This window comes from Eptesicus fuscus, chromosome 7 (genome assembly GCF_027574615.1).
Source record: "Eptesicus fuscus isolate TK198812 chromosome 7, DD_ASM_mEF_20220401, whole genome shotgun sequence".
NCBI lineage: Eukaryota > Metazoa > Chordata > Mammalia > Chiroptera > Vespertilionidae > Eptesicus > Eptesicus fuscus.
In genome coordinates this window covers 53,032,007-53,051,033 of record NC_072479.1, presented here as the reverse complement: position 1 = coordinate 53,051,033, position 19,027 = coordinate 53,032,007, and the positions used below count along the sequence as shown (strand labels likewise).

The 19,027-nt window shown below is 50.2% G+C and overlaps 1 protein-coding gene across 1 annotated transcript; it reads left to right on the top strand.

Annotated features, from left to right (window-relative positions):
• Nucleotides 1–12,617: 12,617 nt before the first annotated feature.
• On the top strand, nucleotides 12,618–13,814 carry GPR182 (G protein-coupled receptor 182). The gene has a single exon (XM_008148793.3). It carries the CDS (start codon nucleotides 12,618–12,620, stop codon nucleotides 13,812–13,814), a length of 1,197 nt encoding a protein of 398 aa, XP_008147015.2.
• The last annotated feature ends 5,213 nt before the right edge of the window (nucleotides 13,815–19,027 follow it).

Genomic DNA, 19,027 nt, shown 5'->3' with positions numbered 1-19,027 from the left:
CCTGGCAAGTACTCCCCATCTCCACTTTGTACTCAGCCTATAAATATCTTTCACTACGTGCAAATGCCTACTCTCTGTTTAGTCCATTCTCAGAACATTGTCAGAACTGTGGAGGAAAAGAGTCGGGGCCCCAGTAAGCACTGAGGAATTAAGGGAACTCCTGCCCAGAACACAGTGGGTGCTCAATAAAGGTTTCAGAAAACAAAAGTCTGGGATCCAGAGGTGATTCTACTCTCCTCCACTAGAAAAGTTCAGGATGGGATCTGGGCATGGGAACATGGTGTAGTGACAGAAGATGGGGGGTCACAGGACTCTACACGAGGGGACAGATACTCTACAGCTGGCTCCTGCGGCCGATGGAGCAGGCTGATGGCTGTGCTTTTCACCCTTTGTCTGTCCACAGAGGCTGATGGGAGGTGGAGAAGAGACCTGAGGCATCCAGAGAAGTGTTGGGTCCTGCCAGGGCCACAGGACTTGTTTGTCCATCCTCATACCTCATCCTGTGACTCCAGATTTCGGGACAAATCCTGAAGAGGGGACATTAGCCCCTCAGCTCTCTGGAAGCAAGGAAGGGATTTCACTTCCCTCTTCAAATCCCTACCCAGGTCATTCCATCCATCCATTAACCACCGTTAAAGCCCCTGACTCTTCCTCTCATCTACCCACACCCCACTGCTCCCGAAGGCCACAGTTTCAGTACCTGGGCCTCAATAAAGTTTTCAACTTTAAGGCATATATAATCAGTGGAAATCCATGTTTTCAAGACAAATCAATAACTGGTTTTGGTGTCCTTTCTCAGGATCCTTGTTGAGACACACCCTTCCAGCCAAGATCTAGCTGAGTTGGCCCCTGAGGCTGATGGGTCCAGGCTGTGTCCGTTTTATCTTTCCTGTATTCCTGAACCCCTCCCTCTTCTGTACCACCCAGGTCAACCTCCAGGCCATCTGTCCTGTAAGGAGCTCTCTCTGCCTGTGGTCTCACCACCCCCCCCCCCAGCCTCCATCACAGCCATCCTCAGCCCTGTAGCCAGTGCAGTCTCTACTGCTGATGTGATGAGGAAGCTCCCTGAATAAAGAGCTTCCCTGGGGCTTCACTGACAACAGGGCCCCCGGAACCCAATTCCCATAGCAGTTATGTACGCGCATGGGCTGTGCAGTGGAGTCAGATCTGTTCCAATTCTGCCTCAGGTGCTTTCTGACTGTGGGCAGGGACAGGGTGAATCAAACTAATTGTGTGGGGCCCAAACTAATATCTCGAACAGCAACAACAAAAAGGTGCTTCCAGTCCTAGCCAGGTGGCTCAGTGGGTTGGAATGTCACCCCATACACCAAAAGATTGTGGGTTCGATCCCCCATCAGGGTGTGTATGAGAAACAACCAATCAATGTTTCTCTCTCCCTCCCTCTCTGTCTCTCTCTCTGTCTCTGTCTCTCTCTCTCTCTCAATCCTTATTTCTCTCTCTAAATCAATAAAAACATATCCTCAAGTGATGATTAAAAAAAAAAAAAAAAAAAAGGTGCTTCCCAATGAAAATGCCTGGCATAAAGCAAGAGAGAAGGATCTGGAAGGAAGAGCCTCTGGGCTGTGTGAAATCACCCCCTTGGAAAAGGCTCCCCGGAAGCACAGAAGCAGAAGAACCAAGGGAGGGCCTCTGTCCCAGCCCAATAGCTGAGGGAGTCCGAGAAGGCCTCGACGCCGTACTTAGAGATGCAGTAGCCCCCACCCGAAACTCTCCACTGCCCAAGACACCACATGGTCCGGTGCCTTCCTCACCCGGGGCAGCAGACTCAGGGTCACCTCGATCACCCCCAACATGTTTATGTGGAGTATCTTCACAGAGTCATGTTTGGTCAGCCACTCATTGGGTGCCGTGGGCACAGAGATGCCAGCATTATTCACCAGGCCCCAGAGTCCTGGGCACACAGAGGGGAGAGAGGAAGACTGTGCTGAGACCGTGCAGTGAGGACACAGCTGTGGTTCCAACTCACCTTCCAACTGAGTGAGGACAGTAGGAGGAGGCGACATGCGGAGCGGGTAGCACAGATAACAGATAACTACATGCTGTCTGCAGGGTTTGGGGCAGTGCAGACCCTGTAAGCTGTGGTGACAGAGTCAGCGTTATTCCTGGTTTATTCCTAGTGCCCAGCCCTCTGCCTGGTAGAGGAGATTTGATGAGACAGGACTGATGCTCAGGAAATCTAGTGACTCCACAGTGTGGATCACAGAGAGCCATGTCTGAGTTTTCACACATCAGTGCTGTCCCCATGAGGGAAAGAGAGAGACACAGACTGAGAGAGAATGTAGAGTGAAGAGGAAGAGAGGAACAAAACCACTTTGTATAAATGACAAAAATATTAGAGACAGTGAACACCTAAGAACACTTTGGTGGGTAAAGCAGACCTGAAATCTCAGGTGGGTGAAGTGGAGAATAGGCCTGGGTTGTCACACATCAATGTTCTCCTCGCAGACATTGTAAATATTCACCCACATTTTCAGATTTCTGGACAGCTCCCATAGTGAGCACTCAACAACTATCAATGAGGGAAAGAGAGACACAGACAGAGAGATAATGAAGAATAGAAAGGAGAGAGAAAAACACACACACATTGAACATAAGACAAAAGTATAAATATGGCTAATATTTGGGGACACAGGTTGGGTAAAAAAGACCTGAAATCCCAGCTGTGAGGAAACGTGGTGAACAATTCTGTGGTTGACCTCAGGTCACTGACCTTGACACAATCTGCAGCAACATTGAACTATGATCCTGCAAGAGCTCTGAGAATTCCATAGACAGGCAATGAGGGGGATCCAAGGCTGTCCCTCCCCAACTGCAGCACAGACCCTGAGCCCCAGTCAATGCCACCCTCCCCTCTCCCTTGCACAGGAGGCCCTCTCCTCCGTCTCCCCTGGGCTCACAGTTCATCCAGTTTCATGGAAATCTCTCCGAAAGATTCAAACACATAAAGGTTTTTAAACCACAGACCTCAGGGCAGCAGGAGTAGGGATTAGAAGGTGGATTGAAGAGTGGGATGAAGGTGGAAGTGGGGCAGCTTCCTCATGGCCCCCCTGATTGAGCCTAGGCCATGCTCACATCCACAGGAATGGACCAGACCTACCCCCCTCATAAAAAGAGGGCAGTGGGGCTGGCAGAGGCTCTGAGGGACTTTGAGGGTGGGTTACATTGGACCTCGTTTTGCAACGCCCTCCCGTTGCAGGCCTGGTGGAGCCCTGCAGTAAGCGTCAGTGGTTCGTGTCCTCCCAGAAGTACAGCCATAGATCATAGACCTAACCAGTCCACAGCCCCCTGGCCTGCTGGAGAGGATTCCGGGAGGTGGGCCCAAACCTCTTGAACACCTTTCCCCAAGGGCTACAAAGTGGCTCAGTGATCATTGTTTTGGGGGAAGAGAAATGACAAAGCAGAAGCTCCAGGTTAAGCGTGTCACAATGGTTTCATTTTAGTGAAGCAACGTGGACTGTGCCTGAATGGGCTAAACACTAGAACATTGACTCTAAGCCTCCGGAAGGCAGGGACTGAGTCTCAACGTGTTTATAGTTCCAGCACCTGGCCGTGCCTAGCATCTAACAGACACATGAATGTTGAGGGAGATGACACTGCAACGTCCTGCTTCATTCTCCATTTTCACCTGCATTTCTTACATTGTCTGACAATAGGAGATTCCCCAAAGCCTCCATTCCCTTCACTTTATAACGAGGAAGGAGAATCAAGGTGAGTTCAGTGAGTCCTGCTGACTCCAACTCTCAGGAAGTCTAAGAATCCAAATGCTGTCATCAAAACGGAAAACCTCAGGAGGCCTTGGGACGCACTGGAGCATTCACGGGGAATTTCTATCCAGCACCCATTAGGCGCTCAACAAAAGTTAGTCGAAACTGAATAAATGCGGAGTCAGCAAGGGACTGAGCACATCTGCAGAGACCTGGGGGCAGGTGCTGGGGACCAGAGGGTGGGGGATTTGAGAGAACAAAACGGATAGGAAACCAAAGGAGGGGGAAGAGCTGAGGCATACTGGGAGGCTGTCAGTTTCCCTGGGAAAATGGTACCCAGGGCCTCTCCAGTCTCTGTCCATCTTTCCAAGTTTCCTCTCTTTAGACAAATGTTGCACATGTCCTACACACACACACACACACACACACACACACACACTTGGGGAAGTCATAGAGAGGAAGCAGTTGCCCTTCACCTTGTGGAAGGATGAGGGCTAGCAAGCAAAGAGAATTCACCCTCTCTTTCTAAACCCCCTCCCTGGATCATCCCATGTTTCTCTCAGCCTTCATGAAGAGGACATCCCCTCACTCAAGAAACTTCCCAGAATTCCCAGTGCTGAGTCACCCTCCCGCTCCCCTTCCCCCGTCACCGCCCCACCCCCCCTTCCCCCCCCCCTACCCACCCCGTGCACCCACACACACTGGTGTATGCCCTACCCCTTTTTTTTACCCTAGCCACTGTCCTTGAGAAGCTCTTCTAGGGCGGTCATTTTAACCATTTGGACACCATGGACCTCTTTGAAAATCTAAGGAAGTTTCTAAGCCCCTTAAAAACGACTTGGCAGACAAGATTTGTATATACTTTTCAGGGAGCTCACAGACCATCTAAAGCCAGGAACCCAGGTCCAGAATCACTGTGATCGGGATTTACTGATCTACTAGCAGACAAGTAGTCAAACCTCTCTGTGCCTACCACAGTACCCACCTCGTTAAGTTATTATGAGGGTTAAACGAGGTGATACATAACAAGTACCTTGCCCCTGGCTGGCGTGGCTCAGTGGTTGAGCATCGACTTGGGAACCAGGTGGTCGTGGTTCAATTTTCAGTCAGGGCACCTGCCTGGGTTGCAGGCTTGATCCCCAATGTGGGGCGTGCAGGAGGCAGCTGATCAATGATTCTCTCTCATCATTGATGTTTCTATCTCTCCCTCCTTCTCCCTTCCTCTCTGAAATCAATAAAAATACATTTTAAAAAATATTTTAACTAACTAACTAAAAGCACTTTGGAATCCTCCCTGGTGAATGGTGAGTATCCAATAACTATTATTACTGCATCTCTTCTGTGGCAATTCATAGTGGCATTTGGGGATGTTTTTGACCTTCTATGTAAGAAACACAACACCAAACAACTAAATAAAAGAGGAATCTGGTGTTGATACATTTCAGAGAAAAAGTCTGGTCATAGTAGGACTTGGGAGAGGTATCTCAAGATCAATTCCACATAAGGGTCTCTTCTTCCTCACTACCCCCTCCCCAGAAGTAGAAAAGGGCCATGCTTATGCCAAGCACTGTACATACCTCATGTATCCCATACAGTAGCCCTGTGAAGGCAGCATCATTGCCCTCACTTAACATATAAAGAGTCGGAGACTCAGAAAGGTAAAGTGACTTGCCTGACGTCACACAGCTACTACATGGTGGAACAAGGTGTCAGAGCCAAGTCCAGTCCCCAAACGAGTGTTACCTCCACCGTGTCTCCGTAAACGCATAAGTGAACAGGAAAGGGCTGAGCCGTGCCAAGGACAGGGTCGCTGAGCCACATCCTTCTTTGGGGAGCCTGGGGAGCCCCTTATCTGGTGCTGCTGGGCAGATACAGCTGGCTCCCTCGCAGGGGGAAGCCAAGGCCAGAGGGCAAAGCAACTTCTGTAGCCAGATTTCGCTTCTGCTGTCGGTGGCCTTCTGGAAGCTCAGGCTGGGCATGAGAGTGCTATTGTTGCCAAACTGCTCAGCCTTGACTTGTTCACTATCCACCTGCTCTTGCCACACAAAGTAGGGTCCTAGGCCACAAAGGCCACAGAGTTGGGGGGGTGGTTCCTGGGGACAGCCTGCTTTGCCCCTTCCTCCAGGGTTCATCCACAAGCCCTTGGCCCCTCCGACCCTGGGAAGCTGCCTGCCTTTATCTGTGACTTACAATAATTCCTCCCTGGTACCTTCCTTCCTTCAGATTGTTGATTATAATGTCTTGTCTACATTTTTTGAAAAACAAAAGGGGGAGGGTGTGAGAAGGAAGAAGAAAGAGTACGTTTCCAGGAATTGTTTCACTGCTGTCGCTCCTGTTGCTTGCAGCAAAGCTGTTTGCCCCCCACTTCTTTTGCCCAGATTGGGAAGGAGCCTGGGCTCCTGCTCCTCCCTGTTATCCTTCCTTCCAGTCTCTCTCTTCCGAGCTGCCCACCTCCTCCCTCCAAAAATAAACACCCACATGAAACTGCAGAGCTGTCACTTATTTCTTCCTGAGAGAGCAGATTGCCCTGTGCTCCTGCCAGGAGGGACCACCATCACCTCCTGCAGCTGCACATACACACCGGACCATGTGAGGGGTGGGGCTGGAGAGCAGGTGGAGGTGAGGCTGCAGGGGGCGGGCGGTGGTGATATCGCCATACCGAGTGGAAGATTCAGGAGCACAGGAGACATAAGCCACTAAAATGCAGGCTGTAGAGGAACAGAAATGGCCATGGGTCAAAATGTGTGGTCCATGTGGAGAGAACAGAGACCAGAACTAGGGGGCTTGGTCCAGTGGCGTCTCCATCTGTATGTCTCGAAGGCATGGAGAAGGAAGCAAAGATTCTCTTAAGGCTCCTTACTGAAAAGATATATCCCCAGGCTAGAAACTGAGATGAGAGAGAGGGGGGGGGGGGGAACGAAGAAAGAAAGAGAGAGGAACTGCCTGAAAAGTTGAAGTAAACCACATTTTATTTATTTTTAATTTATTTTTAATCCTTACCCAAGGATATATTTTTCCATTGATTCTTAGAGAAATGGAAGAGAGAGGGAGAAACAGAGAGAAACATTGATGTGAGAGAAATACATCCATTGGTTGCCTCCTGCACATGCCCTAACCAGGGCCCAGGCCGAGGATGATCCTACAACTGAGGTACTATGTGCCATTGGCAGGAATCAAATCTGGGACCCTTCACTCCACAGGCCAATGCTCTATCCACTGAACCAAACCAGCTAGGGCTAAACCACATTTTATATTCTCATAGCTCATCATGACAAATTTATTGATCTCTGCCCCCAGCCCCTGGGTAATAGGAGCATCTCCTCTTGTAATGAAGTGATTTTTGTGGAATCCTGGACAGCTTCGGGATGGAGCTGGCCACCAGAGAGAGTAAGCCTTGATTAGAAGCTGGATCTTTCAGCCTCACTCCCCATCCATACAGGGAGAGAGTTGGCTGGAGATTACATTAATAATCAATCATGCCTCTGTGAGGAAGGCTCTATAAACTCTGAGGTTCAGAGATCTTCTGGGTTGGTGACCACATCCACAGTTGGGGTGTTGTGCACCCCAGCTCCACAGGAACAGAGGCTCATGACCCTTCCTGACCTCCCCCGCTGGACTTTATCTGGCTGTTCATCTGTGCCCTTTATTATAAACTGGTAAAGGTAAGTAAACATTTCCCTGAGCTCTGTGAGCCATTCCAGCAAATTATTGAAACTAAGGGGGGTTTTCAAGAACCCCTGACTTTGGAGCCATGTTGGACAGAAATATGGATACCCTGGGGATCAACTGCTTGCGACTGGCCCCTAAAGTGAGGACAATCTTGGGGACTGAGCCCTTGCACCTGTGGGGTCTGACACTTGCTCCAGGTGTTTGGTGTCAGCATTGAATTAAATTATAGGATACCCAGTTGGTGTTTGGAGAATTGGAAAATTGGTTGGTATGGGGTGGGGGGGGGAGGAACCCTACACTTAGTGTCAAAGTGTTGTGAGAAGAGAAACAGTCTTTCTAAAGGAGGCTTTAACCTTTTGCACTCGGATGTCAAGTGTGACTCGACACGGTTAGCATCGGTAGCAGCTTGTATGTATTTGAAATATAAAAAAAAATCTAAATAAATAAGTTTGTATGAAAAGAAACTCCAGTTTTTTATTCTACTGCCGCGCTTTGTAAAATCTGGGGTATTTAAAAAATTAAATCCCGAGTAGAATAAAGGAATCGAGAAAAAAGCAAGCGAGTGCAAAGGGTTAAGAAAACTGCAAAATTGCCCGAGCCAGTGTGGCTAAGTTGGTTGGAGCAACATCCACAACACCAATAGGTGGCCTGTTCGATTCCTGGTCAGCACACATACCTGGGTTATGGGTTTGATCCAGGTCAGAGCATGTTTGGGAGGCAACCAATTGATGTTTCTCTCTCTCTCCATCCCTTCCTGTCTCGAAAATCAATTTTAAAAAGGAAGAGAAAACTGCAAAATTAAAAATATCCCTTTCCACAGAAATGGTTGGTGGTGGTGGTTACACAATAATGTTACTGCGCCCAGCTAGCGTGGCACAGTGGTTGAGAGTTGACCTATGAACCAGGAGGTCACAGTTGGATTCCTGGTCAGGGCACATGCCTGGGTTTCAAGCTCAATCCCCTGTGTGGGGCATGCAGGAGGCAGTCGATCAATGATTCTCTCTCAATCATTGATGTTTCTATCTCTCTCTCCCTCTTCCTTTCTCTTAAATCAATACAGGTAATTTTTTAAAAAGTGAATGTAATTAATACTACTGAACTACATACTTAAAATAGTTAAAATGGCAAATCTGTTGTCATCTATCTATATAAAAGGCTAATATGCTGTGTCCAGCCGGGTAATGACATCATGTAGCAATGCCCGGCTTCCTCTCCCTAGCAACTAGCCTCCTTGCAGTTTCTTCCACCCAAGAACACATTTGCTTTAAAGCCAGGTGGAAACATTTACACTTTAACCAAATGTCTGTGAAGTGTTTTCCCATACCTCATCTCATTTGATCCTCACAGAAGTCCTGGAGTAAGTAGATAGGAGACTCAGTGGAATCCTATTTTCTTTTCATTAACTGGAAAACAGAGATTTGGAAAGCTTAGAAACTTCACCCCACTGAAAAGAAATAAGATATGGTGGACCTTGAAAATGACTTCAGGTTTTCTCACTGTGCAGAATATAGTCAAACACTGCTACAATTAAATATTTTACTCTTTGTTCCCCCTGTGTGATCTACAGTAATAATCTGCTTTGTGTTGATATTACTGCTGTGTTGCTGACAATTTCCTGAAAGACAAGTTGGGGTGCTTTACTGGGCTGGAAAAAGTTTAGCTAAATCAGATTGAAGGTCTAGTAGCAAGTTTATCCTATCTAATAAAAGAGTGATATGCAAATTGACCATACCTCCGCTACACCCATGAGCCACACCCACCAGCCAATCAGGAACGACTATGCAAATTAACCCAACCAAGCTGGCTGCAGCCATGGAGCAAGCTGAAAGCTTGGATTTCCCTGGCAATGGAAGAAGCCAAGCTTCCCTGCAGACTCTGGCGGGCTCTGGACTCTACTCAAGGCTACAAAGATTCAATTATAGAAGATAAATAAATCCCACATACCAGAGCCTCCACTTGGGTCGCTGGGGGGCATGGCCGGCCTGAAAACCACCACAGGCCCCTCGTCCAGGCCACCCCATGCCCCAAGGGAACCCCCACCCTGATCCAGGACACCCTTCAGGGCAAACCAGCTGGCCCCCACCGGTGCACCAGGCCTCTATCCTATCTAATAAAATAGTAATATGCAAATTGACCATCACTCCAACACACAAGATGGCTGCCCCCATGTGTACATAAGATGGCCACCACAAGATGGCCAGCAGAGGAGGGCAATTGGGAGCAATCAGGCCAGCAGGGGAGGACAGTTGGGAGGGACCAGGCCTGTAAGGGAGGGCAGTTGGGGGCGATCAAACCTGCAGGGGAGGGCAGTTAGGGGTGACCAGGCCAGCAGAGAAGGGAAGTTGGGGGCAACTGGGCCTGCAGGGAAGGGCAGTTGGGGGGGGACCAGACCTGCAGGGGAGGGCAGTTAGGGGTGACCAGGCCTGCAGGGGAGGGCAGTTAGGGGCAATCAGGCCTGCAGGGGAGCAGTTAGGCATCAATCAGGCTGGCAGGGGAGTGGGTAGGGGGTTATCAGGCTGGCAGGCAGAAGCGGTTAGGGGCAATCAGGAAGGAAGGCAGGCAAACAGTTGGGAGCCAGCAGTCCTAGATTGTGAGAGGGATGTCTGAGGCCTGATCCGACTGGGATCAGGCCTAAACAGGCAGTCAGACATCCCTCAAGGGGTCCCAGATTGGAGAGGGTACAGGCTGGGCTGAGGGACACACACCCCCCGTGCACAAATTTCATGCACTGGGCCTCTAGTCTATATATATAAAGCTCTCGCTGGTGCCAATCATACACATGTGTTTCGATCTGTCATTGTCGATCGTGAATTTGGTTAACACTTCTATTATAGAGAAAGGGCAAATAGTGATATTAAAATATTTCTTCCAATTAATTTCCTTTCAATGTGCATGAATTCGTGCACCAGGACACTGGTGTTAAATAAAATTAGTAAAAAATTAATTATCAAACTTCAAAAAAAAATCCCTTCCCTGAATGGATAAAGAATATGTATTATATTCATGCAATGGAATATTACTCACCCATAAAAAGGAATGAAGAACTGATACATGCTACAATGTGGAGAAACCTCAAAACCATTATGCTAAATGAAAAAAACAGACACAAAGTCACACATTGTATGATTCCATTTATATTGAATATCCATAGGCAAAATCCACAAAGGCAGAAAGCAAAATGCGGGCTGCCGGGAACTAGGCAAAGAGGGGAAAAGGGAATGTGCGCTAAATGGGTATGGGGTTTCTTTTGGGGTGATGAAATGTTTTGGGACTAGATAGAGGTGGTGGTTGCACAACAAAATGAGTGTACTACGTGCCACCGATTGTACACTCTAAAATGGTTGATATTGTTATGGGAATTTCACCTCGATTAAATATATATCTAATCCCCTCCAGCCAACACACCCTTACTCTACATCCTACGAAACAAAGCCCAGCCCCAGGTGGCTCTGCCATCCGCCAGTGTGGCTTATGTAAGACGGGCAACCTCTCTGGGCCTCACAGGGGATAAGGAAGCCCATCCTTCCTCCCCCAGGGGTACCTCCACACAGGGATCAAATGATTAACTGAGGTGAAAGTGCACTGAAAAGCAGGAAGCTCTTCGACACAAGATGTTCCAACAACACAATCCATGCTGCGAGCCTTACCCTATGGCTGGAGGGAGAGAGAAGCTCAGTGACTTTCAATCTCTCTCTCTCTCTCTCTCTCTCTCCTCATCCATACACATACTTCATGAGAAATATGGAGCCGTGGAGAAAAGAAGCTGTTCTCCTCTCCATCCAGGACTCTCCCTGAAGCTCAATGCTGTCCCTCCCCACCCCAGATCCAGTCTTTCCTCTCTTTCCAGATTCTCAACTCAAATCTCCAAAGGAAGGCTGGGGAGAATGGCAAGGAGGGGCGGGGGGGGGGGGGGGGGGGGGGAGTCAATGGAGGAAGGACCAGAGTGATTAAGAGTCTGACTGATTTTCACATTTTTTTAGCCCTCCCACCCTGTCCAGTTCTGCTTCAGTAGGAATGAAGACAGACATGGGAGAGAGGAATTCCAAGCTGATTTAGAGTGGAAAACACATGCATATGTAAAGCATTAAACACAGACCCAGCCCTGCGCTAAGCACTTTGCCTCGGTGGCTCATTTATTCTCACACACATACTCTTGCCCATTTGGCTCAGTGGATAGAGTGTCAACCTGTGGCCTGAAGGGTCATGGGTTCAATTCCCATCAAGGGCTCGTACTTCAGTTGCAAGTTTGAGCCCCAGCCCTGGTTGGGTATGTGCAGGAGGCAACTAATCAATGTGTCTCTATCAGCTCTCTCCCCCTCCCTTCCACTATCTCTAAAAATAAATGGAAAAATATCCTTAGGTGAGGATTTACAAAACTAAATAAATAAATAAAGGAATTTTTTTTTTTTTTCTAAAAGAGGTAAATTCCCACTGTTAGTGAGTGAGGAGTCTGGATTTTAATGCGGCAGCCTGACTCCTCCCCACCACTGGCCCACTGGGTCTTTTGCTGTGACTTCCCCTCTAACTGGATTGGGGGAAGGCAGGAAAAATCCCGGTCCTTTCCCACAGAGCCTCCGCCAGTGATCCTGCTTCCCGGATGAGAAGGGCAGCCCTGAAGCCGAAGCAAAGGCAGCCGAAAGGCCACCGCCCCTCCAGCCTCCTTGCAGCTCCCCACTAGTCCAGACCCTCTGCCTCCAGGACCGGAGGTGCCCCTAAGGAAACTCAGGTGAGTGCTGCCCTCTCTCAGGGGAGAAGGGAATGGGGCTTGGAGATAACTGCCTTTCCTGCATGATCCACAGATGAGAGAGAGAGAGAGAGAGAGAGAGAGAGAGAGAGGGAGAGGGAGAGCTGCATCGGAAGCCCACATGACAAGACAGGCAAGAGCCTCCTGAGGAGCCGTGTGAGTGGAGGTCGGAGCCAGCCAGCCCACCTGAGGCTGGAGAACGGTGGGCCTGGCAGGCTGGGCAGAGATCTGGTCTGTCCTACCACTGAGGCCTCTTAGCAAAGTATCTCTGCTCTTGGGTCAAAGCTGAGAAGTAAGTTGTGCGCTATTTACTCACAGTTTGAATGTTCACCTTCCCTTTCTTGCCTCTTCAGACCCAGGATCTTTCCCCAAAGCCTCCTGGTCCCGGGGCCCGGCAACCTGGGGGACACAAGGCTGTTTTCCAAGTCTCCTTCCTCCTCCAACACTCTCTTCTCCCCTCTAGGCATTTGCTGGTCCTGATGTCAGTCACGGCCAGCATGGAGTCCGGGCCCTCCATCGGGGTCACTGCAGGGCCTGCCAGTGACCTTGGCGAGATCCACAACTGGACTGACCTGCTCTACTTCTTCAACCACACTCTGCCCGAGTGCCACGTGGAGCTCAGCGAGAGCACCAAGCGAGTGGCCCTCTTTGTCCTCTACCTGGCCATCTTCGTGGTCGGGCTGGTGGAGAACCTCCTGGTGATCTGTGTCAACTGGCGCTGCTCGGGCCGGGCGGGGCTGCTGAGCCTCTACGTCCTCAACATGGCCATAGCGGACCTGGGCATCGTCCTGTCCCTGCCCGTGTGGATGCTGGAGGTCATGCTGGACTACACCTGGCTCTGGGGCAGCTTCTCCTGCCGCTTCACCCACTACTTCTACTTTGCCAACATGTACAGCAGCATCTTCTTCCTGGTGTGCCTCAGCATCGACCGCTACGTCACCCTCACCGGCGCCTCTCCCGCCTGGCAGCGCCACCAGCACCGAGTGCGCCGGGCGGTGTGCGCGGGCGTCTGGGTGCTCTCGGCCATCATTCCGCTGCCCGAGGTGGTCCACATGGAGCTGGTGGAGAGCTCCGAGCCCATGTGCGTCTTCATGGCACCTTTTGAAAACTACAGCACCTGGGCCCTGGCGGTGACCCTGTCCACCACCGTCCTGGGCTTCCTGCTGCCCTTCCCTCTCATCACAGTCTTCAATGTGCTGACGGCCTGGCGGCTTAAACGGGCAGGACGGCCTGAGAGCCGGCGCCACTGCCTGCTGGTGTGCGCCTACATAGCCGTCTTTGCTGTCTGCTGGCTGCCCTACCATGTGAGCCTGCTGCTGCTCTCACTGACACCCGACATCTACCTCCACTGCTACCTGGCCCACCTGCTCTTCTTCTTCTATGACATCATCGACTGCTTCTCCATGCTCCACTGCGTCGTCAACCCCATCCTTTATAACTTCCTCAGCCCCGGCTTCCGGGGCCGGCTGCTGAGTGCTGTGGTCCATTACCTTCCCAAGGCCCAGCCCAGGGCGGGCAGACGTGCCTCGTCTTCCTCCTCCTCCACGCAGCATTCCATCATCATCACCATGGAGGGCACCGAGCCCACTGCAGCGGGCCCCCACCACCCCGGCCTGCACTTCCAGGCACCAGATACCTCACCCACCTCCGCTCCTCAGTCTCTTACAGACCGCTGAGGTGGGTCTCACGCTCCTCCCTCATGAAGTAGAAAGGGGGAGGTGTAGGTGAGAGACCTGGGGGGGTGGGGGGAGCAGGGAAAAGGGTCAAAGCACTCATGGTCGACTTGGAGTCTATCTTATACCTTGAGGTGGGGAGAGGGAGAAGGGGCAGAGAGGGATCAAGAATGGGTCCTTGGTGTTGTCCTATTGGTCTCAGTCCTTGTGTCTAAGGCAGACGCACAGGAAAAAGGGTGAAATAAATAATAGAGCCAGCCATGGCTCTGGATCTCTAAAAGGCTGCACTTGCAGCTGTGAGCGGGGAAGGAGCTAAGGCTAAACAGATGCTCAGCAGAAAGTACACGCATTGCAGAAATCACCCTGGCCGGAAGAGTGAGCTCTGCAGGAACCTCTCAAAACTTTCCTTTGCATGTGTGTGCTTGCCGGTCTCCCAGCGCACCACGCACCACGCAGGCTGTGGGGACAAGAGGCCAGAGGCCAAGGAACCGGAAGGTCTCAGCAGGACGTTCCTGGGCAGCCCATCCTCAGTGCTGTGATAGTGGAGGGAGTGGGGAAGAGGGCGGGGTGAAGCCGAGGTCTGCACGGGCACCCCGCAGCTGGGCTGGCAGGATGGTCCTCCACCCCCTTCCGCCATCCAGGAAGTTCTCCATTTCCTTGCTGACACTCTCCCCTCGCTTGTCCATCCTGCGCCCCTCCCCCGCAGAGCAGAGGAGCGGGCCCCAGGGTAATTGCTCCTCATAGCCAGCCCATCTCCTCCCAGCTTTGGATCTAGGACATTTCGGATCTAAACTAGATGCTATCAGAAATCCACCCCTGTCCTCCCTTTCTCCCCAGACCGTAGAAAAATAACAAGAGACATCCATTCTGGGAGCAGGCCCTGGGACAGCCAGCTGCAAGCACTGACAGAGGCTCTGTCCCTCAGCCTCTGGCCCCTGCACAGGACAGGAAGCAGAAATTTCCCAATTCTGTCACAGGGCAGGGTTCTGGTATTCTTCTGTCAGTTCCCATCCTTGTACTTCTTTCTCCCGTGTCTAGTCTTTTCACGATTTATCTGTCCAGCAACTTACTTCTAGTAACACTTGTCTACAGATAGGACGAGAAGTCCTCTTGGTCAGCAGTCGCCAACCTTCCGGACCTCACGGACCACCAGTTGGCGACCGCTGCTCTTGGTAACAAGCAGGTCTTCTGGAAAGGCTGTCAGTTTGGGAAACTAGGACCATGTCCACGGACTCTGACGGAAGCAAAGCCTAAGAGCAGGTTCAAGTCCACTGGTTCCAGGTTCTTGGTCTCTCGGTCCTGCCGGTGGAGACTGGAGGGCCCAGGGACACAATTGCTGAGACCTCCGTCCTGCCCAGTGCTGTGTGTCTGGAATGTTTAACTTGGAATAAGTCATTCACCCGGTGCGCTGTCTCCGCTGCTTTCAGAAATCTGAACCTGCATTCAGCAGATGCATAAACATGTGCTCCAATGGTGTGTGCCCGTGGGTCAGAAGCAGGAGGGGAAATCGGTATCTATAATCCCGCTGCTCACTGGGCCCAACCTTAAAGGTTCTTAAGCTACAAACAGCTGCTCAGTGGCACAGAGCTGAAGGCTTTCCACCCAGGAGGGTCCAGGGTGTAGCCTGGGGTTACAGTAAGGGCTTCCCCCAACAGTGCAGAAAACACAGTAAAAAGACTTTCTTCCCTTATGCCCCCGTAAAAACCAAGCCAGCATCTGATGCCCATATCACTGCCTCCCCTGACTCGGGCTCCAGAAGTTTCCTAAAGAAAACCCAACTTTATATCTGTCACATCCCAGGTTACCTGAGTCCACTTCCCCAAGGTTGTGGTCTTCTCACGGGTTTCACTCCGGCAACCAGTTATCTCCCTGGCAGCATATTTCCTTAGGGCCTTGGGAGGAGAGGGAACAGGCTGTGCTGACTGCAGCAAGGCTGGCTGCTCAGCTCAGCATTTACTGAGCAGTGACGGGGGCCAGGGCCAGGCAGTGTGCTGAGACCAAATGGACCACATCACACCCTTCCCTGTCGGGGTGCATTTGCTATCAACCTCAGGAAATTATGCCAAACCTCTGCCTCCTCTGTCTGACCTGCCTCTCTCCACTCCAACATACCCTGTCACAGTGAATTAGATGGCACTGGCAAGACAACTTATTGCCAATTTTCAAGTCCAACTAGGCATTGGCTGAGTTCCACTTCACTCTCTGGGCCAACAGAAGATCCCCTCAGGGATGATCCCCCCGAAAAAGTTGGGTCATTGACTTAATTTCCCACTAAAAACCGGTCAATCCCTAGCCAGTTTGGCTAAGTGGATAGAGCATCGGCCTGTGGACTGAAGGATCCCGGGTTCGATTCCGGTCAAGGGCATATGTCTGGGTATGTGGGCTCAGTTCCTGGTAGGGGGTGTTTAGGAGGCAGCCAATCTGTGATTCTCTCTCATCACTGATGTTTCTCTCCCTTTCTCCCTCTCCCTTCCTCTCTGACATCAATAAAAACTGATTTGAAAAACAAACAAACAAAAAACCGGTCAACGAGTTAACCCTGGGGAATTCCAGCTGCAGGGAAGGAAAAGGTCTGGGAGGGATCGCTCAGGCTTGAAAATGCCTAAATCTGCTGAGCAGATTACTGATACTCAACGGGTGACGGTCCGGATCTTCCCAACCAGGGGGTGAGCACGACCACAGTAAACAGGAAAAGAACTCCCATGTCCAATTTCCTTTTTTTATTCTAAATAAAAACCACACTTTGTGCCGAACAATGGAATATAAAAGAATCAGATGTACAACGATTTTAGACATCTACTATTTGGGGGGGAAAAGTTTACAAAATATACAAAACTTTACAGCAATAGATAGTAAACACTTAAATATTAGGAGGTCAGTACTTATTAATTTAATGGAAGGAGTTACACATCAACAACTGTTCTCCATTTCGTAAGAGACTTTAGCTAGTAGAAGTGGGAGGGGAGGGTGGACAGGACAAAGGAAGGGTGTTAAAGAAATATTGAAATCCAAACAATTCCATTTCCATCCTGATGTCAACTTGACGGTGATAACCACATTGAAATGAATGCTGTGTACCCTACTTCCTGACTCATTCAGTGCAGGGTTAGGAAAAAGGAGGTGTAGCGACTCCCATATGGGCACAGACTTCTCCACAGAGCCTACTCCCATGGCAATAAACGCAGTGTCCATCCAGAGAGGGATTTAAATTCGTTTCCACAGTAGAGTAGTCTGGGAAAACAAGGGCACAGCAGGAGGCCAGAAGAGGGAGAAAAATCATCAGTAGCAAAACCTCACTGGGAGAAGGTATTTAAGCCCAAAGACTTGTTCTGGAGACAAAGGGTGCTGACAGGTCAGAAGAGAAGTCAAAAAGAACTTTTACCCATTTCCTGGTTCTTAGGGGTCACCTGGGCCAGACACTCCATGGAGTCTTAAAATTTAGGACCCAATATGAGGGTCCAGCAGAGCCTCCCAGTGGGGCAGCGGGTCCCAGAAGAGCCGGGATGATGATCCCCTCCTCTGGCCACAAGCAGCCTCTGCTCTTTAACCCAGGGTGCCATCCAAGTAGTCCCCTCTCCCCCTAGGAAGCAGGTTGAGAACAGCCTCACGCTTGGTTTAATGTTCTACAATTGCCATCTTGAAATTCTTAAACATAATTTTTAAGTAAAGGGCTTTGCCAATTATGTAGCCAGTCTGGAGTACAGAACAAGAAAAAGGAGGAAAAGGGAGAAGACATTCAAGGGTCAAACAGAACCTCAGAAGGATACAGCAGGAGACAGTGCTAAACTGAGTTCCAGGGCAGAGGGCGTGACAAAATCAAACAAAGGTTGAAAAAATAAAAAACTCACAATAAAATGAGTATCTTCCACTAGGTATCCTAGAGTGCCCTTTGCCACACGATAGTGTTTCAAGTAAAACAGTTCAGAAAAGGGGGAGCTGGAGGCAGGGGCAGCAAACGTGACTGAACAGAGGGGTTGGGTGTGAACCCAGGGGACATGTGGAGAAACAGGGTTTGGTCACTGAGCCTCATGAGCTACTGACCCTGCGACATGTCTGACTGAAACCACCTGGACCGCCCCGATCAACCACTCAGCCTCAGGAGGATCAGGGAGTGCAGTGTTTTGTTTAGTGTTTCAGGGGCAAAGTTTCAAGGATTTGCTTTTTGGTTTACTGGCAAAAAGGGAATACTTCACAGTTTCAGGTTAAGTATACAGACTACCCAGCATCCATGATGCCCTCTGTTAAGGAAAAGGGTTTGTCCAGCATACTCGCTGGGTTCCAGGACCAGCTCCCGCAAATCTGGCCATTCAGACACCAGTCCTCACCAACAGTCTGGGAGGGATTGCTCCGGCTTGAGAAGCTTAGCGAACACTGGACGGTAGTCTTTTACACATATTCTTTCTTACATCTCTAAAGGTCAGTGTGGGAAAAGGAGACGCTAGTCTGAGATGAATAGTCTCAGCACTGCTTTCCTGACAAGAATGCCCCCAGGGAAGATTCCTAAGTTGGGTTTAGATGGTGAAAGGTGGCCATGAGTACAAGTCCCTTCATGTAGTGGTCACCCCAGCAGAGAGCCATGCACTCCAAGTCAGAGGCTGGGGACGTTTAGGGCTCGGGCGAGAGGCAGCAGTGCACCAAAGACGAAGCTTTGGTTTGCCTGTATCTCTTATTACAGTTTTCCAAGTTTAGGAGGGATGAGAAAATGTGCAAAAAGGTCCTTCATGTGGCTTGGTCCCCTCAGACCGGTCCCCAATCTACCCCTTCACAGGACGGGAGGAGGAGGAGGAAAGGCGTAGGAATTTAACAAGCCCCAACTTTCTAGAACTTACATCAACTGCCTAAAGGGTTCCCTGGGTATATCCTGGAAGAGCCTGTCTGGGGAGAACAAAAAGAATTTGCCCCGTTTAAAGGCTTGGAACGTTCTCTCCCAGTTCTAGCCTATTTCCCAAATTTCTGGCCAGGATTCTCCCGTGGATATGGCTCCTTACTGGGGAGAAACTCATTTTCCTCAAGTCTCTTATCCAAGAGATGCTGGGTAATATGCATACAAAAATAAAAATAAATAAATATTAATGTCCAAAAAGGCTTGGTGAGTTCATTAAAACCACTTGCTTGTGAAACAGCCCGGGTTGCTGCCGAGTCCCACCAGGAGCAGTGTCAGGGCCTATAGCTCAGGGACTCCCAGCGCTGGCCTGAGCAGGTGAGGTAGTGTGTAC

Excerpts from the sequence above, each read along its gene's own strand:
- GPR182 (XM_008148793.3), top strand. The coding sequence starts at position 12,618 with ATGTCAGTCACGGCCAGCATGGAGTCCGGGCCCTCCATCGGGGTCACT.